Source organism: Coturnix japonica, chromosome 2 (assembly GCF_054131305.1).
Source record: "Coturnix japonica strain WE chromosome 2, WE-NBRP24, whole genome shotgun sequence".
NCBI classification, from domain to species: domain Eukaryota; kingdom Metazoa; phylum Chordata; class Aves; order Galliformes; family Phasianidae; genus Coturnix; species Coturnix japonica.
Window position 1 is genome coordinate 22,657,443 of NC_140664.1, and position 27,346 is coordinate 22,684,788.

At 40.4% G+C, this 27,346-nt stretch overlaps 1 protein-coding gene across 3 annotated transcripts; it reads right to left on the reverse strand.

Annotated features, from left to right (window-relative positions):
• Positions 1–27,160, reverse strand: LOC107310369 (Y+L amino acid transporter 2-like). Of its 3 annotated transcripts, XM_015855930.3 has the most exons (13): positions 27,054–27,160; positions 26,663–26,806; positions 21,777–22,036; positions 21,610–21,699; positions 12,898–13,415; positions 9,843–9,968; positions 7,290–7,434; positions 6,253–6,376; positions 5,518–5,621; positions 5,131–5,227; positions 3,144–3,293; positions 1,906–2,089; positions 1–1,230 (listed from the first exon to the last, which is right to left on the reverse strand). In XM_015855930.3, exons 5-13 carry the CDS (start codon positions 13,397–13,399, stop codon positions 1,139–1,141), a joined length of 1,524 nt encoding a protein of 507 aa, XP_015711416.2. In that variant the 5' UTR covers positions 13,400–13,415; positions 21,610–21,699; positions 21,777–22,036; positions 26,663–26,806; positions 27,054–27,160; the 3' UTR covers positions 1–1,138. The 3 variants fall into 3 exon arrangements, with proteins under 3 accessions (XP_015711416.2, XP_015711417.2, XP_085393363.1); XM_015855931.3 differs by lacking the exons at positions 21,610–21,699; positions 21,777–22,036; positions 26,663–26,806; positions 27,054–27,160 and adding an exon at positions 20,818–20,996; XM_085537237.1 differs by lacking the exons at positions 21,610–21,699; positions 21,777–22,036; positions 26,663–26,806; positions 27,054–27,160 and adding an exon at positions 18,950–18,971.
• Positions 27,161–27,346: the final 186 nt, after the last annotated feature.

Genomic DNA, 27,346 nt, shown 5'->3' on the forward strand with positions numbered 1-27,346 from the left:
AAGGATCAAATGTGATTTATTTAAATATTTCATCATCTATGACTTGGCTTTAGATATTTGAAAACAACTTCCATGTATTATTTGTAAGGAATTAAAAATCAACAAATACACAACCATTGCTGAGATTCCAACGCCCGGACAGAATTCCAATAACAGTATCCACATTTATAGCATTGCATCTGTCTACATCAAATACAATTACAGAAAGGAAGTATGGATTGACAAGAAGGATAACAAAAAGTGCTACGTATCTATGAAGCAGATTAGAAATGGAACCGTTGTTTTCATGGTCTGGATAGTAGATTGTTTTTTTTTCCCATGAGAGTTATTGTCTTTTCCACTTGAAGCAGATAAGAATAAGGACTGGTTACACATCAGTTACAGGAATGTCATTTGTTTGTTGAAGATTCTTCTGCCACAAAAGGGTTATGAATATGGCATATAACCACATAAGAATATCTCACAAAATATAACTGACCAAGATCAGTTGCCAATCCAATGTATCCAATCCAGTACAGACTATCTATTTTTCATTTGGCTAAGAATTTAGGAATACTTTTTGAAGTACACTGTGGCTTCTACTTCCCAGCACAGGTTTGAATCTTGCAAATATCTGATCTGATTTTTGTTACGTTGATCAATCCATTAGGATTCTGATGGAACTTCATTTTTTTTCTTTCATTAAGCTTTTGCAACGAATCACAGAATCACAGAGTTGTAGGGGTTGGAAGGGACCTCTAGAGATCATCGAGTCCAACCCCCCTGCCAAAGCAGGCTCCCTACACCATGTCACACAGGTAGGCGTCCAGGCGGGTCTTGAATATCTCCAGAGAAGGAGACTCCACCACCTCCCTGGGCAGCCTGTTCTAGGTAACCCAATAATTACCTACTGATAAGCGCTCGTACCATGCTTTATAGTTTCAAAGTGCTGTTCAGTACCTGTTAACCAACAGTTAAAAAAATCCTGTAAAACAGAGGCTGGCAAGTGGTTTATGAAGCAGAAATTAACAGACATCAAACTGGTGCAAAGTAGAGTGGCTGATGCTTTAGTGTATCTGAGGATATGGAGGGAACTTCAGGTTATAAAAGTTGTTCCAGACAGGATGTGTCAAGTGCAATTCCCAATGTCAAGGCAACCCTATTTGCCTTTAGCTTTTGTAGGTTCCATGTCTATGTCCAGGTCTGACAGAGCACAGTAGAAGAGCAGCTGAATGTATTTGGTCGTTGTAACTGCAATACAGAGTAAAAATGTGTAGCTGAGACAAAGTTATATCTTTGACAAATGTATGGACTTTTGAGACATTTGAAAGCACTATTAGGAGAACATAATGAATAGATAGAGGCAAAAGGAAATAAATAATTAAAAATAAAGTCTCTCCTGATCAATATTTTCATTTAATTATCAGATTGATATCTCAGGTCAAACAATAAAAATACTAAAATTTTGATTTTCAAGATTGCCTGAACTTGAGAAGTAGAAACTGGCCTTCAGGCCGATCATTCATTGCTTCATTGTTTAGGAAAATAAATGGGCTCCTCTAACTCAGATATCTCACTTCTCAATCAGGAAGTGAAGCAGTGGTCTTCTGGTATTCCTTCCTTCTGACATACTAAGCTGCATGCATTTATTCTTCACAATCCTACAGTTTTTAATAAGCCAATATGCTGAAATGGCTTAATACCACAGGTATTGGATGGCCATATTACATACACATATTGGACTGTTTTGTACAGGTATGTGTGCCTTTGTTGTCAGAACCATGTGATGAAGCAAATGATGTGATATGCTGTATGTAGCACAGGAAAACATCATAGGGGAAAAAGAATGTAGGAAGAGTTATACTTTCTTCTGATCAGGCATTCAAAACATTGGTGCTATGACTATGAAAAGACAGCATTACTTACCAGAGAGCCACTGTAGCCATTTAGGTCTTTTTTCAACAGGCAGATAGACTCCTAAATAATATGCAGGAATGCCTGAGAGGGCAATGCCAATGCCAATAAGGGAATTGATTGTGTCACTGTAGAGAGGAACTATGACCAGGAAAAGGGAACATAAACAGTATATGATAGGGAAGAAGAGATTAAGCTGTGGAGAAAAGAACAAAATTAAACGTTTATTAAAAGAAGCAGTAAATATTCCATTGGAATGTCAAACGTTGTAGATTAAAATGAGATGGGTCAATAATAAAAACATAATTATTGACTATATGACTAGTAAGTACTGTGTATTACCTTTTGAGTGGCTAAAGGCAGTATGCTTTTGGTAGGTAGCTTCAGTTGATCATAGAATCATAGAATTAGAGATATGATTTAGTGGAGAGTTGTTAGAGTTAGGGTACTATGGTTAGGCTGCAGTTGGACTTGATGATCTTTGACGTCTTTTCCAACCTGAGAAATTCTATGATTCTCCAGGTCATGGAGCCAAGGGAGCACAGTTAAACAAGAGCATGTAGCTTTCTGTGCCTGAGGGAAGCTCCGGGCTTCCATTCCTGCATACTATACAATCATTGGATTAAAGCTAGAAATGAACTGTATGTGTGCTTCATTTCTCTGCTGGCTCCTTCGCTTTGCTATCAACAGATGCTCTTCTATTGCCAGTTTTAAGCTTGCATTTCACCACATATGACCATTGTGCTTAAGGAAGGCTGAATCTCTAGATTTGATTATTCAAACTTTTGAACTTGTACATGAGCAGAATTTTGAGCATTTATGGTCTTTGGAGTGATTTGTGATGAATTTCTTATGCTGTCAGCGTGAATCTCCCTGGAGGCCCCATCACATATCGGAATCCTCTGTGAACAAAACTAAAAGGACTAAGAACTGACCGAGAACCCCAGTGATTTATTTAGTCTCATTTATTATGGGGAGGGGGGTGAGAGAGAGAAAAAAAAAGAAAAAACAACTTAAATTTTAATGAAAGGAAAAGGAAATTGAAAGTATCATTTCAAGCTCACAGCAAGAGCACTTACACAGATGTTCTTGTGGAAACTGAAATAGGTTTTGCTCCTTCATTTCTTACCTTCTATGCTAACAGGATTTCTATGGCTGAAATGAATAGCCTGTAACACAACTGGTAATGTTACAGTTTTGGGCTTATGTGTAACATAAACTTGTATACTATCTTATTTCCTCTCACTTACTTTAATAGGCCGTGGTCTACGTGGCTGAGTGTATCTCAAATATATTAGTCCTGCAATAGACAGGCCCACAAAGAGCCAGTAGTTGAAGCAGTAGTAATTAATGAGGAGGAAAACATCTTCCACGAGGAGATAAAGCAAAGTCATTAAACCCTAGAGATAAAAAAGAAAGGCATTTTAATGGAAAAATAAATATCATATAAAAAGAAAACAAGTAGCAAAATTATAAAAAGCCCAGTTTCAGAGATATTTGGCTGGAGATCAGGTCTGTGCAGGAAGGATATATTTAAGACTAAAAAATCCACAAAGCCATTGCATGAAATCTGCTGGTGTCTCCTCCTCAAATATAACAGTGACAGCTCCAGGCCCGGCTGAAGAGGTCTTGCCTTTGTGAAGCTGCATTTCAGCATCACAGAAAATGCTCCTAAGAAGGACAGATGAGCAGCCCAGTCTTGGCTGGGCCAACTGCTCTGATCAGCTTCAGTTTGAAACCTCGCTTTTAATTTTGTTTCTCTTTTGGAGGTGCTCACAATCCACTCATTAGAGTAAATTCTGTGTTACACAGGTGTGCTGTGTATTCTGCACGGAAAGGATAAAATAAGATCTAAAATGTAAAGAATTTAATGGCTGCTTTAACAAACATGAGAAACAGAAGGATGCAACCACCGGGAAAAAGGAGGATGGGGCTGTATTAAGGGAGTATCCATAATGAGATGATATTTACCAGCACATTATCTGATGCACAACAGGACTCGGTACTCTGCTCATACTTCTTATGTAACACATGGCAAGGCAGGACACCAAATGAAACACAAGTTCAAAGAAATGCTTATGAATGATTCATAGAATCATAGAATGGCCTGGGTTGAAAAGGACCACAATGATCATCCAGTTTCAACCCCCTGCTCTGTGCAGGGTCACCAACCACCAGACGAGGCTGCCCAGAGCCACATCCAGCCTGGCCTTGGATGCCTCCAGGGATGGGGCATCCACAACCTCCTTGGGCAACCTGTTCCAGTGCATCATCATGCTCTGTATGAAAAACTTCTTCCTAATATGTAACCTAAACCTCCCCTGTCACAGTATAAAATCATCCCCCCTTGTCCTGTCGCTATTTGCCCATGTAAACAGCCATTCTCCCTCCTGTTGATTTGTTCCCTTCAAGTAGAGGAAGGCCACAATGAGGTCTCCCCTCACTGTGAGAGCCTTCTCTTCTCCGAGGTAAACAAGCCCAATTCCCTCAACCTTTCCTCACAGGAGAGGAGCTCCAGCCCTCTGATCATCTTAGTGACCTTCCTCTGGACCCACTCCAAGAGCTCCACATCCTTCCTGTACTGGGGGCCCCAGGCCTGGAAGCAGTACTGCAGATGGGGCCTCACAAATGGCTGAGCAGGGGGGTACAATCACCTCCCTCTTTCCACTTTCTTTGCTTGTGTGTGCCCTGTATTTTAATCTATGAGATTTATGCATTATTTATTGAAATCATTTGCATGAAGACTGTATCCTATGCTCTCTTGCTTTTGTGTCACAGGATTTATTTATATTGTGAGAGCAGAAGATAGTAATAACAACTACAGTCATCCAACATTATGATTTTAAATTTAAATGCTTTAAAACTCATAACTAGAGTCCTAGCAAACTGGCCTATAGGAGGGTCAGAGAGCTCTTCCTGTTATATTCTTCTCCAATGGACACTGAAAACACATATTAAAATTTAACTCTTATCTACATGTTACACAGCCATTTTCTAAGCTTCTGTTTCTCATTCTGACTACTTTTACTGTCAGAGAGCACATAAAAGAATCAGGTCATTCTCTTTCCACTGAAGAAAAACCACCAAATAAAATCAGCTTTGGAAATCCTGACCATTTGAGGAAGATGCCCTCGGTGCAGGAAAGCTGGGGAGCAGTTTTTATTAGGGAGATGTAACGCTCCCTGTGCTTGCATCCCCAGCTAATCATGCCAGGCATAGTGCTGGGCTTTCACTTACATTAAAGAGAAGAGCAGGGACTGGTGTGAAACACTTTACATGAATCAAGCTCAGACTATCAGGGAGGTGTCCTTCTCTGGCTCCAACATAGAAAAGCCTAAAAAAAAAAACACAATAAAAAAGCCCCCTCTAACAACCATACAGTTAACCACGAGATATCTCATTGCTTTCTAACAAAGACAGAATTAATTAGTTTATCAGCATATTGTAAATGCCGCTCTGTTTTCCAGTGCCTATAGTTTATATCATAATTGTCCTTCCATCATAAATGAACAATTTAGCACACGGAAATTAACAGTGTCCCTTTTACAGTGCGGTAGTGAAGAATGCAGATTAATGACAAATGATTCCTTTTTTATTACTTCAAATAAATCATATATTTCATACCTAGATGCTGCAATTATTGATGAGTTTAACCCACTATAGCAAGACATGGCCACAGCTATAGGAATTATCCACTTAGCATAACTAAGCGTTTCAGTGCCAAACGTCTGTAATGCAAGAAAGAAAACAATAGTGAGGCCATTACATTAAACATATGGACAATTCTGGGAAGCCCTCATGAAAACACCCTAGCCCAATATTAGTGCCATAGCCACTGCTTTCCTCTGACACTGGTAATGACTTGGGAAACCAGAAACTGGTCTAGAAATAAATTAATAAATAAATAATCAACATAAAAATAAAAATGACAGATGCATTAAAAAAAGATTAAGAAAAAAAATAAGCTGAAACCAATGAAATTATAGATGAAATGTTATTTTTAATATGGTGTTCTAACAAATCCTGATTGTATTTATCCATTATTTATGATTGCACTTGAGGTTTTCCATAGCTGTTTCTCAGTCTGGCTCTAATGAAAGCATCTATAGTGAAATACTGTGAGGTGAAGGATTTAGAGTATACAAGACTAGATTTATTGGGTACGATCTTCAAATGCACTTCTAACACTGTGGTACTCTTACACAAAAACAAGGTTTAAAACAAAGCAAACACCTTCAGCACAGAAATATTTCTGTTGTATTGCCAGTATGTGTGTTACCTGAGATTCATCCACAGTAGAAGAAATTAGAAGCTACTTCCTGGCCGTAACTTTTGGTTTTGTCATTTTATGTAACTTACCACCGCCACTGCATCACTTGTGAGGAGCGCTGACATGTCCAGCACTACGTAGTACGCTATATTAGTCAGCAAGTAAATAACAGTCACAATAGGCATGGAAATTGCAATAGAAAGAGGTAAATTCCTGCAAAAGGGAAATGGCAAAATTAGTTCACGTTCTGCAGATTTAAATATAATACTGTCCCTAAATTCAAACATTTGCAAATGGATACATCTGTCACTTTTTATAATCCAACGTTTTGTAATCATGGGATTAAAAAATAAAAGTCCAGCGACATGTGAAACAATTAAATAATCAGCTTAGTTGGCTTCTTATGCCTTTGTCAAAAGCTTTAGAGAAAAACTGTACATTTGTACCTGTATCCTTTAAAAACTGCCTTTAATATAAAGCAGCTTAAGAGAGCACTTAATCAACATTAAATGCATGCTTAGGCATTTTCGTGATTGTAGCATTTTTCCTGACTCATAACCCATGCATGTCGCAAGACAAGGTGGACTTGTATCATCTGAGCAGGTGAAGCACACCACTCCCACAGGGCGGACATCCCTTCAAAGAGGAGGGGATGGAACATCCAGCACTACTGTGCACTTCTTTTTATTTCTCATTTAACCTTTTGCCTCGAGCAAAATGAAACACTTTGCCCATAAGCAATAACACTGAAGACCACAAGATAAAACAGTCTTAAACTTGACAGTCTTACTCTACTGGTGGCAAAAACAGTCATGGGAAATAATTGTTCTGTATGACTGAGAAGAAGTAGGGAATTTTAGAAAGCTTAGGTGGACTCACACTTGCAGCAAGGATTTGCTCTTCTCCTTCTACAAAGTCTGGTCCAAAGTGTAAGGTATAAAACACATATCTGGAGGAAAATTATTAATGTGATACAATTGATAAGAAAGGAAGTCTTGCTTACTAGTTCTTTTGGAAATAAGTGTTTTTGTAGAGAAAATGGTTAGATTAATTTCTAATCAGAAAGGACAGTGTCCTGTCTTACCAGGACACTTTCCAATGGTTTGAATGCAGAATGTGCATTTACCTCTCGGGGTTCTTCATCTCCTCAGTGACGTAATTCAGGGTATCCCACCCTGCGTAGGAAAAGAGGGCTGAGTACAGAGCCAGCGCAATCATCCCCGGGTCTGTTGCTGAGCCCTCAAAGGGAGCTCTGAGGTTTTCTGTTTCTCCTGTACAAACGGCAGGTACAATTACCTGTTACATATCAAAGACAAAGACCTAGGGCACTACATGAAATGCTCATCTGTTCCCCTCCCCCCAAAATGAAAACTATTTCATCCAGGTTTCATCACTATTCTTAGAAGTTAAATTTTCACTTGACAAATAAGAGAGTTTCAGTCAGCTGTCATTCAGTTACACTGACAGCATATTTTCCCATGTTTGCTATTTGGATATCACTTGGGAAATCCCACCAGTCCTCACAGCTTCCTCATTCCCTGGCACCAATCCCTATCCTACCAACAGAGGGTGAAGTGCTGAGCGCTATGAGCCAGGCAGAGACAGCTGAGAAACTCAATTTCACTTCCTGAATCTGTCTCATATTCCATCCTCTCCTATCTGTATTGTCACCAGATGAACCAGTGGTCAATGGAATGAGAAATTCTCAAGACCAAGTCTCAGTGGGATGGTTGTTCACCAAAATTAGGAGAAGACATAGAAAATACTCCCCTTCTAAATTCTCTGGCTCAAACAATTGAGACAAGAAACTGCAGAACACTGCAAAAAGGAAGAACTGTTCATGAAACCATGTAGGCCTTCTTCGCAGCCTTGAAAAGAGGAAGAAAGGCCTGCTTGAATTTGCAGAAGGAAAGTGAACTATCTAATATGAATGGAAGTGGGTTTAGGTATTAAGGAAGACAGAAACACACCAAAACCTCTATTAGGGAAGAAAGTAAAGTATTTGCTATAAAATCAAGCAACTTCATTTTGTGGTTAGACTAAGAAATACAATGATACCACAAAAGCAATTCAGTCTTTGAAGAACAGTAAACATCAGCCTTTCACATTCATAACAAAATCTTTTTCTCCATAGACTGCTAGAATTTGGGAAGGTGAAGCTGCAAGATCAAAACACACTTGGAGGACATAGCTGAAGAAAACTGTAGGAAAGAATAATAAAAAAAGGAAAATATCCAATAGGACCAAGAAAAGCTTTCTAACTAGAGAGCGCCTGCTCCAAATCAGATATATTCACAGCATTTTAAAAGAAGTGCCGCACTTCAGCACATCAGGAGCACAGCAGGGCTAAAATATGACAGCTGTTCTTTGCACTGAAACAGAAGCTGAGTTTAAAAGAGTGCACTGACCTGATCACAACTTCCTCCAGAAGTCTTAATCATTCTTCCTGCCAGCCTTTTCTGTGTTTAAGCACTTTGTTCTATTCATACAAATTAGAAATGAGACCTTTGCCACCAGTAAAAACCCTCAGCATTTTCTGTTCCTTGCAAGAAGGCTTCCTCTTTGCCTTTGTCCTCCTGACCCAGGTAGCAATGTAAATAAATCAACCTTAAGACTATGTTCATTTGTTCAGTTTAGTTTAGATTTGATCAAATCAATGGCAAATGACATACAGTGATATGGTTAAACAAAAAAGAAACCATAATTACTAAGTAACAGAGCGGAGTATCTAGCTTTCGGGTATATACAGTTCAGTCTGGCTACCACTGATAAAAGATGTCTCATCCATCCTGTGATGCCTTACCATAACACAGTGATTCACAGGAATGCAGTGTTACAGTATGGTCTCCTGTTTGTAGCAATTAGCAAGCCCTCTCACCACTAACAGCATCTCTTTCGCACAGCTGAAAAGCAAGTTCCTCCTTCCCTGCATTTCTGATATGCTGTTCAGCTCCAGGAGAAGGTGCAGCATTTTGCTTCTTCATGCTGTTAATTGTACCGACATGCTATTAATTTTTCCTAGCAAGTGCCAGAGACACTGGGACTAACTCTAATCTAGCTAAGATCAAACTGATGTTAACAGTTGTTCCTCCTCCTGTCTGAGTGTATAAACAGGAGGGGGAACAGCTGTTTACATGGATGGATAGTGATAGGACAAGAGGGAATGGTTTTAAACAGAGACAGGGGAGGTTTAGGTTACATATTAGGAGGAAGTTTTTCACACAGAGGGTGGTGATGCACTGGAACATGTTGCCCAAGGAGGTTGTGGATGCCCCATCCCTGCAGGCATTCAAGGCCAGGCTGGATGTGGCTCTGGGCAGCCTGCTCTGGTGATTGGTGACCCTGCACATAGCAGTGGGATTGAAACTTGATGATCATTGTGCTCCTTTTCATCCTAGGCCATTCTATGCTTCTATGAATTCTACTGCTATCTACTATAAAGCCTGAGCAATGCAGAACTTGGTGTGTGTTGGTCTGCTGCAGCAAGAATGAAAGAATAATTAAACAACCAGTGCTTAGTAAGCCATAAAATCCCACTAATCTTCCTGTGACAGATAACTTTTTCAGAAGAAATAATATTTCACATGCAAGTCTAATGGAGTTCAATCTTCCTGCATGGAATTTGAAATTAATATGCACTTCATTTTTAAGAATACAAGTAAGTAAAAAATATTCTTACCTTTACCAATTTTGTAAAGGCCAACAGAGATCACCACGACAAGGGCCATAAGTTTTGCATATGTGAAAATATCTTGCACACGAGTTCCCCATTTCACATTAACACAATTAACAAATGTTAAGGAACCTGAAGAGAAAAATAACATGCATGGGAGAAGCACCATATGTTTGATATCACATATTTGAAATGTATCCTTCCAATACCGCCCCTGTGCCAAGCAATACAATAGAATCAATTTCCAACATTTCAGGACCACCTAGATATATTAAGATGAACTGAAAGCCGTATTCACTCTGGATGATACTGACATTCATATTCCATGACAATGAAGGCACGAAGAAAACACCAGATTTTGAATTCTAGGGTGACTCCTGCCCTTTTCAAATAACCTTTAAAGCTTTAAATTTCCTTAGAGTCAGCTGAGTTGCTCACATGCAAGTTGTGCACATGCAGAACATATAATTCCTTTATATTCTTTATTTGCACTGTTCTCCACACCAATCCAAACTCTGGTCTATGTACAGAGTAAGGACAGCTCCTGCACCAAGGATGCTCTTTGCAGGACCCTGAATTGAGCCAGCTCAGCATGCTGTGGCTGTGCCCATGGACTGGAGCTCTGCCATCCATGCTTCAAATGCAGACCCGAAGGCTACAGAAGTACTTACAGAGTTTTCTCAAGCATTGATTTTGACAGAGTCTACTGGAAACAGCAAACTAGCTGGTTGCAGAGACTGAGTGGAGTCAACTCATTCTCCTTCCCTCCCTCTGCCATGCTTTTTGCATTCAGCTTTGTCAAACAAGTTAAACCTGATGAGCAGATGGAGTCTGTGAGGAGCACGGGTACCTTTAATGCTGTGTGCTCTGCAAGCACGCCTCCTGCTCTTTGAGCACATGAACAGCATTGTGGGCAGCTCATCTCCGTGGTAGTTCCTTATTTAAGAGAGAAATGCACATTTGGCATCAGGTATGATGTCCAGCTGCCTGATACAGCAACTAAATGCAGCATGGGCAGTTAGTTGCCTCAAGCGCTGAACAGTGTGAGCTATTTCTTCTCCAGCAAGTCTTTATGCTCTATTCTTCTGTTTCTCTGACCTGCCTATCATCTGCACTACAGTTTCGAAAGAAAGAAAAAGGATTTTGTAACTGTTTAAAATCAAAACCTTGTAGGGAGGAAATTCCCATCCAACTGCAGACACTCACAGGACTTTTGTCATCTCTGTCACGAGCAGCTCTACATATTTGACTGGGTGCCCTGCCAGCTGTGAAAGTGATGACGCACCTAACTATTTACAGAATCAGGACCTGATTTGCCCCCACTGTTAATATACCAGTGTTGTGCAATAAGGACAGGACTTTGGTTTTGTTCTGGTATGAAAAAATAGCACAGTAGTATATATCAGTAAGGGGTGGAATTCCAGCAGTATTTCTTAAAAATGATACAAGTATTGACTGAAATTTTTAATACTGAATATTCATGAGTTACTTGCAGTGTTGTAAAGGGCTATTTGAAATATTGCAAAGGATATGTTTATTGCACATGTACAGAAAATGAGATGCATTATATGCAGTTAAAGGCTACAGCATCTTGCCATGGGAATCCTGGTAAATACTACTAAATATGTAGATACATTCTCTGCCCTGTGTTGGTGAAGCATCAATTAAATCCATTGCTCCTTAACCTTGCCAAGCCATTAATAAGCCAAATTACTTATTACAGTTAACATAGTAAACTGTCATTTCCCAGCAGTCTGAGCTGGTACTTAAGGCACTGGTTATAAGCCTGTTCAGTGGCGAAGCAGCTAATTTTCTAAATGAGAAAGCAACAGCTGCCAACCACATCTTATGCATCAGCTCATAGAAAGTCAGAGGTACTAGAGCACACCATAGATTAGTCACACAAAGACTACAGCATGAATAACTAAAAAAGCAAAGTCTTAATGACAAATCAGCATGTGAAGATATGAAGATATAATACTTCTCCCAAGTATTAGCACTTCACGAGATGCACCTAGAAACTTGGGAAATTAATTTTGCTCTAATAAATAACTGCTTTCCTATGCAAGTGGAGGCTTTCAGATGATAAAGCCTTTTGGAATAGGGTTAGTTGTTGTTTTTTTTTGACTGGACCACTGGTTGGAGTGGTCATAATGGCCTCAAGTTATAACACTGACCCCTCTTCAGAAGTAAACTTCCTCTATAGCATGCTGGCGGGATCAGAGTTACAGAGAGAACATCTTCTCAGAATTAGCAGCATATACTACAATAACTTAAAAATACTCATCCTTCTGCAAGATTTTGTTGAGTTATACAATTTGTTTCTAAAAGATCACACTATAGCAAAGCCTGAAAGCAACATAATCCATCTTGACAAAATTTTATGGAAAAAAAAAAAATTGAGTGAAGTCCATTTACTGGAGGACAGAGCTATAATACCCTCAGCAGGAAGAGATCCACAATGATCATCAAGTCCAACCCCTGGCTCCACAAAGGATGACTCAAAATGATACCCCATGTCTAAGAGCATTGTCCAAACACTTCCTAAACTCCAACAGCTTGGGGCTGTGACCACTGCCCTGGCAAGCCTGTTCCAGGGTCCAACCACCCATTCAGTAATGAACGTTATCCTAATATGCAACCTGACACTCCCTGACATAACTCCATGCCTTTCCCTCGAGTCCTATCGCTCATCACCAGAAAGGCACTGTAATTTTAATTTCATTTAAGCTCTGTAAGTTTTATTCATTCTACATGATTTGCAGGAAACAGGGAAGAAGACACAGGCCAAATGGTAATAGTAAACTGGACCCAAAATTCACAAGGATATTTTAAATCAGCAGTCACAGTTTCCCTCAAACTGATGGAATTATCTTGTTCCCTCTAATAATCTCAGCCTTAAACAAAAGACATCTGGACAAAAGCATATGAATTCCTAAGAACGTATTCAAGGGTGGAAATATGTATTTTCACAGTAGGTGAAGGAATAAAAACTTTGAAAAACTTGCCTGGGCACCTACAATCACAGTTATTAATTTCTAATAATCAGAACTTTACTTACAAATACAAGCAGCTGCAATCAATCTGACTGCATCGTATGGAGGCTCACAATGAGGAAAAATCGGCTGAACAATATAGTTAGCAAATGTGATTGCTATCACTGCCTGAGTTGTTGGTTCAATAATTAGCAAAGAAGACCACAGTCTAATGAAGGCCACAAAGGCACCAAATGCTTCCAGGATGTAGGCATAACTAGCTCCGGATTTGACAATGGATGTTCCCAACTCAGCATAACATAAAGCTCCAAACAGAGAAAACATTCCGCCAAGAGCCCAGATGATGAGAGAGAGTCCATAGGAAGCACTGTACATTAAAACACCTCTGGGAGATACGAAGATCCCAGAGCCAATCATATTTCCTACAATTAAAGAAACTCCATTTAGTAACGTAATTTCTTTTTTCATCTGCATTTTTTCACTTGTGTCTTCCATATCATCCATTTCGGCATTTCCATTCTTAGGTCTGGATTTTTTCTTGCAGCATATTTGCCAGGATGTTGGCATCTTCAAATAGTATTACCTGAAAACAAGAGGAGACAACTTTCGTAAAGCATGTAGCATCACAGACATCAGTGAGATAATCAGTGTACAAGGCACAAACGGTACAAAGAATAATTATTTTGCCTGCTTTCCTCTTGTAGTCCATGAACCACACAGGAGTGGACAGCCCTAACTTTCACTCTTGTCTACCTTTTTAATGGGTAAAGGAGAGGTCATTGTCCATAGTTATCAATCCTGAAATATCCTTTATTTATTTCACATTCTTAAATTTGAACCCTGACTTCACTTTTGTTATTTATCTTAAATAACAAAATCCTCATTCTGTTTCTAAAGTAATCTTAGGAAAGAAAGATCTACTCTGACAGACTCTTCCCATACAGGTATACCTCTCCCTAAAATTTGCAGCCATTTCAGGAAGAAATTTGTTTCATTATTCTTTATTTACTTTATTAGATCACGTCCAAATGAAAATTATCTATGGAGGAACACACACACAAAAAGAGAAAGATACTCAAAACTTCCACCTTCAGGTGGCTAATGTTAACATGAGCATAAAGAAAAAGAGATCAATTTATGGCTACAGAGAATAACGCATCTTGAATTTTAGGTGAAAGCCACTCGCATGCATAGGGATTGCATTTTGAACACCCTATTCCTAAAACATTTTCATACATGGGAGACCAACACCAGCACTTGCAGGGCAAGATCCAAGTGCAGCAGGAACTGGGAAAAACAATGCAGCTGTGTGGTCACACAGATAAATCAACCCTGTGTACACATCATTCCTTGGGGCTGAGATGGCAAAGGGCAGCAAAAGAAAATATTGCAGCCTTGGATGCAGTGATGCCTCCTGACTACACCTATCCTTGGGTCAGGCTTACTCATACCAATGCTCGCTTAGAACAATGCCTTTTTTACACCTGTCTCAAGAGAAATGCATCTCTCCTTCCTTTCCCTCCATCCACCCGCTCCGAAGAGCTTCCAAAGAAAACTTCCTCAAAATCATAAGAGCTAAAGCAATGTTTTTTTTGTGTGTGTGTTGAACAAAACTTGTCTGCACAATGCTGGCCAAAAACATTTGATCCCAAATGTACGTTGTTAAAATGTGATCTGATGGCCATTAAAAACAAAATTCTAGACTTCCAGAGATGCTTCTTTTCCTTTGTAAAGAATGGCCGTTTTAGAAGCTCTGAATAATTCATAATAATGTTTACCACTTATTTTTTTGGTGCAACTCAGTCTCCTGGTTGATCAAGTAACTAATGAGGTCTGATGTGGATTAAAGATTAAAAGGTATCAAACTGTCTTTAAAAGTCAAACTCTTTTATTCATCCCAAATGCACTTCTCTAACCACGGAAGCAGCGCAGGAACACTGGAATAAAGTTAAATATTAGTTTATGCTATAGGTGTTCAAGCTTGACTGTTCATCGCACCTTATGCTGACCTTCTCCTCACACATGGGTGACTCCTTTTACTTTTCACTTTGAACCCTGAGTACTGAAAAATATCACCTTGGCCTGTGGAAGGAATTTCCAGTCTCCAATCCATCAGTCAAGGATCTCCCTTAAAATCCTGATAAGCATTCCCAGTTTATTACCACTGGCACACATTTTCTGATAGTGTGAAAAGAAGGAGGAAAAGAAGTCATTTTGCCATTTGGGTGAAAGAAAAATAAATAAATAAATAAATAAGCTATTATTTATATGGGGTGCAGAGACACAGGCAGGAGCTTCTTATAAGTAAGTAACTAACTAACTAAATAAATAAATAAAGCTTGCTTATTTTCTGCTCCCCATGGCTACATGAGACATTGGTAGAAACCTCTTCCCGTGACCCCAGCTGCCTAAATATCCCACTGGGACAGACGCACACAGAATTTCAGCATTTATCTCCCATAAACAACTATTTTGGCAGCAGAGTTGGTTTTAAATCAACTTGTGCTTTTTGTGCCGGATCTAGGTTTTTTGTTTTGTTTTGTTTTCTTTTTTCTTTCCTGGGTCATTCAGAGCTCCGGGTCTGAGCTAGAAAGCACAAATGCTGGTACAACCCAAAGGGAGCAAGAATTTAAAATGCAGCTGTTCCTTAGATGATATGAGCTTGAAGCTATGCAAATAGATGATCAAAACCAGTGACTATCTGCTTCCCTGAAATGAAGTCTCATTGATAAATGAGATCAAGTTATTTTCCTGTAAAGCAGCACATATAATGCAATTCATAGGCTGTCACTAGTGCACGTAACTCATGTGCATGATATAAAACCTGAACTTTGATATTTAGTTTAATATTAAATTATTTTTATGTTTAGTTAAACATTACATTATTTTTCTTTTGGGTAACAATGTCTTGCATATTTTTCTTCTTCCCTCTTGTGTTAGCAAAAGATTATTTCAGATCACTGAAAATGTGTAACCAAAGCTGTGCCGATAAAAATTTCTTTCATAAATCAGTGACTGTGGATTAAAACACTTGGAAAGAAAATACATTGGATGAAGAAACAGTTCAAACTTCTGTTCATTAAGAAATGCCGGATCAGCAAAATGTTTAACCAGACACTGAATTATGTCCACAAATGGGTACAGTCTTGAGAATCAAAGGATAAGAAATACAATTTCCATAATTAATTAGGTGTAAATTTACTCTACAACCCAATTTATATTAGCTGAAGTTCTGCAAGAAAGTAGCTTCCTGAGGACAAAACATTCCTAAGCAGCTTTGCTTTTGCCCTACTCTGTCTCAGTACTCCTGATAGCTCTGATAGCACATTGCTATTATTCAGTGTGGTCACAATATGGAAGTTATTTATTTCTTCATTCAAGACTGTGTCTTCCTTAATTAAAGTTTTAATTAGGTCTCATCAGTTTTCATCAATGTCTTCCAAAGAAAACTGGAATAACTAGGAGTCTATCTTCTGTCACATCTTCCTGTAATAGTCCAGAGAAGAACAAAAGCATTTTGAGGAGATGCAGTGGTCTACTACCATGGTCTAATACTACCAACCCTGACCCAATCTTGTGCATCAGGTTCTCACTGCTTCTGCCTTTGAACTGGTATGCAGAAAAGCATAAGTTAAGAAGGCTCACTGGTCAAGCATGACTGGTTCATTGTCACTTGGGCATCCCTGTAGGTCACATTTCAAGGGTATATATAATCCAAGATAAAGCCACTACAAGTTAATGTTTGTGAGGTCTTGCATACTGGGGACAAACATCATAGACATAACAAGCTGAATGCTTAGAATGGGTGGACAATTTCAGTTGGAAAACTGTCTTAATAGGCAACAAAACTTTACAGTAGATCCTTCAGGAGACAGGGAATCAGAATAGATTCCTGAGAACATGGGTACAGAACAGTGCTAGCAGCTCCCTAAGGACACCCTTCTGAGAGCGCAATAGCTCTCCTTCCCCCAGTAGAAGTTGAGCAGGGAAGGCAGGCAACCATCATGGTTGTGCAAAGACCTGCAGCTTAAACTGAGGGAAAAGAGGGAAATGTACAGGAAGTGGAAGCAGGGTTGTGTAGCCTGGGAGGAATACAGAGATGTTGTCCATGTGTGCAGAAATAAGATTAGGAAAGCCAAGGTGCAAATGGAGCTGAACTTGGCGAGGGATGTGAAAGATAACAAGAAGGGGTTCTACAGGTATATATGCAGGAGGAAACAGGCCAAGGAGAGTGTTCCTGAAAGGTAATGGGAAGCTACCTCCCTCAGACATAGCAAAAGCTGAGGTATTCAATGAGTACTTTGCTTCAGGCTTCATGGGTGGTCAGTCTTCCAATGTCTGCCAGGACCCTGAGCCTCTAGGTGATGGTGTGGTTATGGTTTCTGTCCTACCATAACAGTGAAACAAGTATGAGTCTTTGTCATGAAACCAAATGTGTATAAGTCCACGGGGCTGGATGATATCCATGCTAGATTTCTTAACGAGATGGCTGATGTGGATTTGAAGGATGGACTGTCCAATAGATAAGGAATTGGCCGTCTGGACATAGCCAAAGGACTGTGATTAAAGGTTCTGTGTCAGGGTGGAGGCCAATCACAAGCGTTGTCCCTCAGGGGATGGTCTTGGCACCGCTGCTCTTCAACATCTTCATCAGTGACATAGATGATGGCATTGAGCACACTCTCAGCAAGTTTGTGGATGACACCAAGCTGAGCAGTGGAGACAATACATTGGAAGTAAAGGAAGCCATTCAGAGGGACCTGGACAGGCTGGAGAAATGGGTCCATGAAAACCAAAGGAGGTTTAATTAAGCCAAACGCAGGGCGCTGCACTTGAGTTGGTGCAATCCCAGGTATTTATACAAACTGGGCAAAACTCTACTTGAGAACAGCCCTGAGGAAAAGGACTTGGCAGTCCTGGTGGACAAGCAGCTGGATGTGAGCCAGCAGTGTGTGCTTGCATCTGAGAAGGCCAACTGTGTTCTGGGCTGTGTTAAAAAGGGTTAGCCAGCTGGAAGAGGGAGGTGATTGTCCCCCTCTACTCAGCTCTTGTGAGGCCCCATCTGGAGTACTGAATCCAAGCCTGGTGCTCCCAGGACAGGAAGGAGCTCTTAGAGCACGTCCAGAGGAGGGCCACTAAAGAGGATCACAGGGCTGGAGCACCTCTCCTTTGAGGAAAGGTTCGGGGAACTGGGCTTGTTTACCTTGGAGAAAAGAAGGCTCTGGGGAGACCTCATTGTGGCCTTCTAGTACTCAAAGGGAACATGTAAACAGGAATTGGAACAGCTGTTTATGAAAGTGGACAGTGATAGGACAAGGGGGAATGGTATTAAACAGAGACAGGGGAGGTTTAGGTTAGATATTAGGAGGAAGTTTTTCACACAGAGGGTGGTGACGCACTGGAACAGGTTGCCCAAGGAGGTTGTGGATGCCCCATCCCTGGAGGCATTCAAGGCCAGGCTGGATGTGGCTCTGGGCAGCCTGGCCTGGTGGTTGGCGACCCTGCACATATCAAGAGGGTTGAAACTTGATGATCAGTGTGGTTCTTTTCAACCCAGGTCATTCTATGCTTCTATGATTCCATGATTCTATTAATAGAAGGAATGTACATAGTAATTGGAAAAGGCAGGTTCTTTGTATTCCAGCATTCTACTTCAGCACAGTCAAGTATGTAAAGGACAACCTTGTTGAAATAAAAAAAAAACTTTATGGCATCAAAAACATTGCATACAAATATTTCAGTTACCCTTGCGTTTGAAGAGCAGGACATAAAGGCTTCCTGGCACAAAGGGAAGCCTGGACTCGATGGGCTCCCATAGACTACAATATGTAGAAAGAGCTGCTTCCCTCTCTAAGTGGCTTTCAGATGGGTATCAACATCTGAACACATAGTGTGCCAGTACACTAAATGAAACAGCTGCCAACACTTGCCTGTGCCTTGTGTTGGCAAATAAACTACACTGCATAACTCCAGAACCCTGCTTTCATACAGGTCCCATTCTTTCACAGGGGCTTTCTCAACAAACTGGAAAAAGTCCTCCTCTTGGAGAAAAAGCAAAAGTTCTTGAGATCACAGATAGGCATAATGGCCCTGAATTATATGCAATGTTCTCTTTACCTCCCAGCTGTATGTACAGAATCACAGAACTCCAGGATGGCTGAGGTTGGCAGAGACCTCTGGAGCCATCTGCTCAAGCAGGGGCACCCAGAGCAGGTAGCTCAGGACAATGTCCAAGAGGCTTTGGAAAGATTCCACAACCCCCGTGAAAAAAATGTGAGCACAAAATCCACTCCGTATAACAGAAACAGAGCAACAGAAGAGGACTTCTAGATAGTCAGCCTAGAAGGAAAGAAGGAAAATGGAAAACACCACCGTATACAGGTAATTCTCAAAAGATAATTGTTTTTGTAGTATTTTTTAATTTTTTAAATTATTTATTTATTTATTTATTTTGGTGAAGTGACCACTAGAAGTACTGCGTAAAAGTGAAGAAAAAGAACTGCTTGCTAATAGTCGAAAACCAAAGCAGAATCAAAGATAGTTCTTCCACAAATTAGTGCAGGGCTGGTTTGTCAGGGCAGGGTTTTCTCAAACAGTTCCCATCTCTGAGGAATCTACAGCCTAATGAGTGATTGCTTCCTTCTTCAGAAAGTAATTAACCTTTGCCAAATGATTAAGCAATACTTGGTCTGGGGTTATAGAAACATGACATCTTAAAAAGTGCTCACAGAGGCTTCCCATGGGAATAAACTGCATCTCTCCGTTAGGCTGCTTGAAAATTCCAAGCTTTTAGGTCAAGAAACAGTAAATAACTAGTTAACAACTCAGAGGATCTGATACCATAGTTCCCTCCAACAGACTCCCTTGTAAACTGAGGGCATTTACTTGAAATAACATCTTTAATGCTATTTCAAACAGTTCAATAGTTTTTTACCTACACTGATTGTTGTCTACTGCCAAATAATTTCTTAACAACAGAAGTCAGCTATGATATCTACAAATACAGCAAATTAAAACGAGATGATACTTCTTTACTAGGAGAGTGGTTAGGCCCTGGAACAGGCTGCCAAGGGGGGGTGTAGATGCCCTGTCCTTGGAGGTGTTCAAGACCAGGTTGGACGGGGCCCTGGGCAACTTGATCTAGTAAATGTGGAAGTTTGGTGGCCCTGCCAGGCGTGGGGGTTGAAACTACATGATCCTTGAGGTCCCTTCCAACCCGGGTCATTCTGTGATTCTGTGATATTAAAAAGGGTTTCTAACTGTAGTTAGAAAATGATGTTAAAGATGCCACTTAAAGACATTTTAAAACAAAGTCTAGAATATTCTGTTTGCATTAGAATCCAATATATGTGTATAAAGTCATTTTAAAAATTGTGAGTCATCTTCTTCTAGAACATTTTGGCTATATATTTTTTTCATGTATGTAGTACATAGAAAAAATAAGATAAAATAAAAGCAGTAACCAACAATGATATCTCTTTATATCAATACTTGCTGGAGAATGAAGTCAGATGACAACAGTTTCCAACATGGCTAAAACTCGTAAATCAAACTTCAAAATACTGTTGCTGAGCACAGGCTTCAAGATATCTTAAAGGGAGCATTCATGGCAAATAATACTGTTAAACATTTCCACTGTGAGAGGAGGTCAAGCAAAAAAAGCAGGGTAATACTTTAGGAAGGTAGAGCATAAAATAAAAATTTGAAGAAGAAAAATCAATTTGATCTCCTCTAAGGAAAACATTCCACTCAATAGGAAACATCAGCTTTCCTTTTGTTTTTTAAATTTTATGCTTACAATAACGTTTTGATAAATGTTATATACTTAACATGCACCACTCACAGGCTGGTTTTCATGGACAAGGGATCTGCTTCATCCCCTGAACTCTGTGTCCCCACCCCAAAGCAAGTCATGGAGGATATTTCAGAGGGCAGCTACTGTAGTCCAAAGCTAAGGCATTAAAAAGACCAAGCCAGCAGCTTACCAGAGAGCAGGTGATATGCTTTCTTCCTTTAGCAGAGAGGTTACTGTAGCTGAATAGAGACTAACTGCTGCTTCAAAAAACGCTCACAGGACAGTGTAGTTAACGGTAATACAAATAACCTCTCACACTTGGATTAGCCTTGACTTTAGCTGCTATATTTATTACAGCATTACATGAATACTAAAATCAATGAGAGCTCTCAAGAAGGAAGCTCAGACTCTCCTGGAATGCTTTTTCTCCAAACAACCCCAACTGAGGTCATTAGCAGCCAGAAGCAGACAGCTTTCTTACCAGCTGCTCTCTATTCTTTAGAAAGTTGTGATTGAAATAAGACAAAAGGAAGGTTAAAAACTACAAACAATAAACCAGAAAAACCTCTATCCACCTACACTGAAGACGAGATCACTCTTCCAGAGATTAACGAGTGAAGGCTAACTCCTCGTTAACTTAAAAAGGCACGATAAGACTTGTTACTAACACTGCACAAAGAATACATTTATTCCTGTGGCAGTATTTGGCAAAGCTGAAGGATTTTCAGAGGAGAGGTATTTTTTCCTTTCAAACAGCAATGTTAATCTGCGGACTTTCCTATTGTTTCTACTAGTCTATTCACTATGGAATAATTATCAACTCAATTACTTTCCTAACCGTGACTGTATTTCAATTGACTTTTCAAATAATTTCTGACATAATGATCATACACAATGAAGCTGACGTGGTCTTAAGATCTTATTTTAATTAAACATGCTTTTAAAAAAGATAAAAAACTAAGCAAAGAATGAGACAACTTACCCACTGTATTAACCTGTGTCTTCTAAACAATATATTGTCCTTCCTTTGAAGTACTTTGGACAAAGATCAGTACGACGTACAGCACAATATCTGCCAAAACAAGTAAACATTTAGAAAATAAACAATTCTGGACAGATGAAGAAGTTAATAAATGCAAGAGCACTAACCTGAAATTTCTGTTTCCCTATGAAGAACAAGACCAATAGTAAGGCATAAATTTGTCAGGTGCCAAAGGGCATTTAGGAGGAGCTCATGCAGCACATCTACAGTCTTCAGTCCCCGGACTGAGTTGAAGCACCACGTAACAGGATTTTATCAGAATCCAGATGGAAAACGACTGTATTCAAACACAGATATTCCTTCAGTCAGCCTCAGTCTTCCAACTGGAAAACAAGCAGGAGCGCTGCATCGTGTTGCGTGTTCCATTCTGTAAGCCACAAAGACCCAAAGAAAAAACACAAACATCCCAAACCTTTCAATCGTAAGTCAGTGCTCCTCCTATTTCTTCCTTTTAAAGAAACATCTTGTAAAAACATGCTTTCCATGATAGATTGAGACAGGCCCACTGTTAATGTTTACGTAGAAACGGTTGTGTTGTCTCTGCCTATTTTTTTTTTTTTTTTTTTAAATAAATAGCCTTCAAGTCATTTTTATCTATGAAGAACAGTTATTAATCCATGACAGCTCTTTCAGTTTGAGTGGAACAATTGCAAAATTTCAGGCACCTGCAAATTTCTGGTTCCATACATCCTAATGCATCAAGAAACATTTTGGCAACAGCTATTTTGCAGGCATGCTATTCTATGCTGGGAGAGGTTGTGTGTCATATTTTACTCGGGGCCTCTAATATCTTTAGTTTTTTTGCTCCTGCCAGAGCAGTATTAACAGATGATAGCCTAGAAAGCAAGTCTGCAACCCTATTTTCAAGAATACATAATTACTTTCACTCTGAAATCTAAGTTTGAATTTATTATGTTTCTTAGTTTAGGCAGTGAACTGGTTTTCTTCTGCACTACTGTCAGTCCGGCATTTGCCTCCTCTTCATGCTGTCGAGTTGGTTGCAGTCCTTTGCTTTTGTTCTGTAGAAGTTCCATACTGAAACATAAAGCAATTTGTACACTGATTCTTTCCAAATTATGACTGGCCTGGCCCTGCTGATTACTTTGCATTTCCCCAGATTTACAGCACAGAAATGAGCACTGAGCAATAATAAAGCACACAGCCTGCATGGAAAAAAAAAAACAACCCATAATCTTAAACTTTTCTTCTGTGGACACAAATTCTAGTTCCTTTGAAAAGGAGGGATGTCCTTATCCTACATTTTTAAGTAAATGGGGTGGATAATGTAAAGTACCGAAAAATACTTCCTTTATAATGTTTTTCTCATTCGCTTTTGCAGCCCTGCAGTCTGTGACTAGTCCTTCTGCTGTGAGGATTCTCTCCTGTGCCGACTTAAAATAACAATTCTGTGTTATTGCCACACAAATACATATGTACTTAGAGAGCAACAGAGGGAAGTGCATCTGCCTGAAAAGGCTGGGATATCCTTTGGTTTCTTGCTTACACTGCCGTTACTGCTCAGCACAGGAAACAAGGAGGCTACAATTATTTCTAAATACCTTTTCATTTATACCATTGCCTTGATGCAGCTAACAGCATAGCTTCACCTCTGCCAACCCCTCTGCTTTCTCCTATTCTCTGCCTCCACCCCCTTCCTCCTTCCATCAAGCATCTTACCGCTTTAGCTGGCACAAGCTTCATCTACAACTGGAACAGTTATAACTAATCCTGTCTGAAAAAACACCACTGAATCCTGACTGGCATTAGTTCCAAGAGTCTGAATGACAAACAAAGGTTAATATGTGTGTTGACTCATTGAAATCAGAACTTTAGTTAACTTTACTAAGTTAATGAAGCTCATACAGGGCAGAGCACAGCACACAGTGCATGTCAAGAAATCCCCACCAACCATGTTAACGCAAGGTGTGGAAGAAGAACATGAAGTTCAACGAACTCCGTGGCTGGTCAGCATGTCAATGGGGCAGCAACACATGCAGGACTAAGCTATGGTTGGACTTTCTCCACATTATACATAGATATGTTTAGATCGGAACAAGTACAGACTATTTATGAAAGGTTCTTTCTGAAGTATAGCAACGTATCACCAAGATCAGATGATGTCCAGATGCTGCAAATGACATATATAAAAGAGAGTATATTGTATATAGTAAAGAGAGTGAAAAATAACCAGATTGAATATTAGGTAAAGGTTCTTTTCAAGAGGGTGGTAGGCATGGAACAAGCTCCCCAGGGCAGTCATTGGACACGGCTGCTGGATTTTAATAAGTATTTAGACAATGCTGTCAGACATGGGGTTTGAATTTTGGCTGGTCCCATGTGGAGCCAGGAGTTTGACTCAATGGTCCTTGTGGGTCACTTCCAACTTAGGATACTCTATGAGTGTAATAACACCAGATATTCATCAGAGTGAAAATTAATAAATGAATACAGAGACTTACAATAGGAGCTAAAACGGTATATGAGATCTAATGATAACAGGTGCAAAATAGTTTGTCCTAGGTTACTACTAAAGCAATGTACACGTCAAAAGGCTGCCAACGAGCTATTACAGCTCAGCAGAAAGCTCTTATTGTCAGCAAGAACAGCATTCTGAAACATCAACACCATTCTTCCTAGCAGTGAGAAAGCTGAAAAATCTCTTTGGAACTGCTTATGAAGGGGTAAGGAATACACAGCGTACTGGCACAGTCGTGGAGTGAGATGAAATAATATATCCTTGATATAAGATTTGAGAACAACTGATTAAACAAACTTATTTGCAGGTATATAGCTGGAGATGCTAGCATAGCAGTTCTGTGTAAATTTTGTTTGCTTGACTGCACAGAGTGACGGCCTTTGTCGAACAGGATACAAAGATAACTCTAGTTGGGCAAAACAACAAAGTCTGAATCCAAATTATGAAGTATGTATAAACAAAAGAAATAAACAGGGGTATTAAGAAAAAAGAATAAAGAATAAACAGTGGAAGGGGTGGAGGGTGCATGTCTGAGGTGTACTAAGAATGTGAACCTCAGGTACTCAGGTACCGTAGCCAATGGGGAAAGGGCTCTCAAGTGACTGGGTACAGGGATAAAAGAGGGGCCATGTCCCCTGATACTTTGAGAGCCTCTACAGGGGAAATGCCCCTTGTACTTTCCCTTTATTCAAATAAAGAAAGCTAAAAACTTCTCTGTCTCTTTCTGGGATAATTAAGCAAGCCTATTTGAGGCAGAAGATTTTCTTAATGGGGATAAAAGAAGCCATATTTTCAGATAGCAGTCTTTCTGAGAGCCTACAACTAGTTCACATGCAGTCCAGGGTCCACTGAGTATGATTACAGCAGACACACCAGTCTTGAACTTCCTGATGAAGAAGCTGTGTGTGAACAACGTGACTGTGCCCGGCTCTTGGGCTGGTTCTGGACTTGCTGTCACAATCACTCAATGCTGTGTTCCAGTCACACAGAAATTCTCTTCCTCTTTCACATTACTGGAATTAACAAAACTGTCAGGGGCAGGCTCTGAGGTATTAACTCATTTGTCTGACACCTCCACGCACCCCTCATGCAACCTGCACAGCTCAGGCACACAGCCTCCACCTCCCTTTCCCCATACTGACACCAAAACTTTCTCCTTACCCATCTACTGTATCCCATCATATCCTGAGTGTGGCTGCCTCTACCTCACTCTAGAAGAAATCATTGCATGCCAGATGTGCTGGAGAGGACAGGCTTACAGATCCTGCTTCTTCATGGTGTGTGGCTCAGTGTCCAAGGAAATATGAAGGAGACAGTGTCACAGAATAGCCTGATTTGGAAGGGACTGCCCTGTGCAGCCCGTTCCATGCCCACCGCCCTCTGGTACAGACCCTGTCCCTCACCCCCAGCCGCCCCTCCCCTGGCACAGCTCCATGCCGTTCCCTCGGGCCCTGTCGCTGTCACACAGTGCAGAGCTCAAGAGGAGCTGCAGCCGCCATCAGGCCTCCCCTCAGCTCCTCTGCTCTGGGCTGCACAAGCACAGGGGCCTCAGCGCTCCTCATACATTTTGATCTCTAGACCCTTTAATCTATCATGTAGCCTCGGTGTTTCTTTGGCCAGAACAACACTTACAGACATATAAGTGCACATACATAGATTTGGGGTAAAAAAAAAATAAAGTTTTGCAGCTGTGCCACCTCCAGGTGATGTCACACAACATGGGGCAATACATGGCGATTGCAGCAGCATAAATCTGACTCCGTAGGCCAAATTTATCATTATCAAGTGACTTCAGCTCAGTTCCCTGCTGACATGCAAGAGACAGAAGCAGGGAGAGGCCTCAGGATACCCTTTCCCCTCAGCTGAGTGTGGACCAGAGGATAGCACCTGGAATAGCTTTAGGATCTGTCCCATCCATTCTGCAGTTCCACATGAACCCTGGGGATCGGCAGCTTGCCCAGCTGACAGTACTGTCCATCACCAAGGTCCCTCTCCATCAGGCAGCTTTCCAGCCACTCCTCCCCAAGCCTGTAGGGTTGTCTGGGGTTGCTGTGACCAAAATGCAGGACCCAACACTTGGCCTTATTGAAACTCATGCTGTTAGCCTTGGCCCATCAATCAAGTCTATCCAGGTCCCTCTGTAGTGCCCTTCTCCCCTCTGGCAGATCAACACTCCCTCCCAATTTGGTGTCACTTACAGACTTACTGATGGTGAACTCAATCCCCTCATCAACGATCATCAGCGAAGATGTTAAAAAGAATCGGTCCCAGCACTGAGCCCTGGGGGACACCGCTTGTGACTGGCCGCCAACTAGATTCAACTCCATTGACCGCAACTCTCTGGGCCTGGCCATCCACGCAGTGCTTCACCCAGAAGCATGATGTCTTCTGGCAAATTAAAATCAGTAATGTTTTTTACTGAGTTTAAAGCTGCCCAGGTAAAGTCACTAATCTTTCTGAAATGACTTTTAAGTAATAATTAAAACAAACAAACAAACAAAAAACCCCAACACATACCTTTTCTTTTAGGTGGCCACGTTTGTGCTTCAACATGTTAGCACCATCCCTGAGACAACAAAGGGATAGCAGAGATATTGTCCAGAGAAGGCTAAGGCAGGTCAGGACACTGCATTTTCCTCCCAAGAGCTGAGCACATTGCTTCTGTTGACACACAGGAGAGGCCCAGGCACATTACTTCCAACTTAGCAACACTGTGCATGTTTGAGATTTGTACAGATTCAAACTACTGCTCATCATGTAAATACTAAAAGTGAATTTAAAAGCACAATCAACTGAGGGTTCCCTTCTATAAACTATATGCAGATCTCATTATAGTCTGTTTTCAAGAGGAATTTAAGCAGATGTAACCAAATAGTAAGAGACTAGAGCTTCACCCCTTCTAATGTACCATTTCTTAGCAAAACGGCGATGATCAGTACAAGGTCTTCTTGCCCTGAGGCTCCTCTTTGGATTTATTCTTCTTAGGCAGTGGTCTGAAATGCTCACCCTGGCAACAAAATGGGAAAAACAAAACAAAACACAATAAAAATCCTGTAAAAATACCTTCTGTTCCTCATGTACATTGAAAGGAATACTCAGTAGGGCTGGAAGAAGGGAATGTATTTATAAACACAATGCACAGGACTAAAAATAGAGCATATGGCTTTTTCTTTCCACTAGAGGAAAAACCGGATGGAGGGA

Excerpts from the sequence above, each read along its gene's own strand:
- LOC107310369 (XM_015855930.3), bottom strand. The coding sequence starts at position 13,399 with ATGCCAACATCCTGGCAAATATGCTGCAAGAAAAAATCCAGACCTAAG. Across the intron at positions 5,622-6,252 it reads CAAGTGATGCAGTGGCGGTG|ACGTTTGGCACTGAAACGCT; the intron begins GTAAGTTACATA and ends CTTGCATTACAG. Across the intron at positions 3,294-5,130 it reads TCCCTGCTCTTCTCTTTAAT|GGTTTAATGACTTTGCTTTA; the intron begins GTAAGTGAAAGC and ends TTTTATCTCTAG.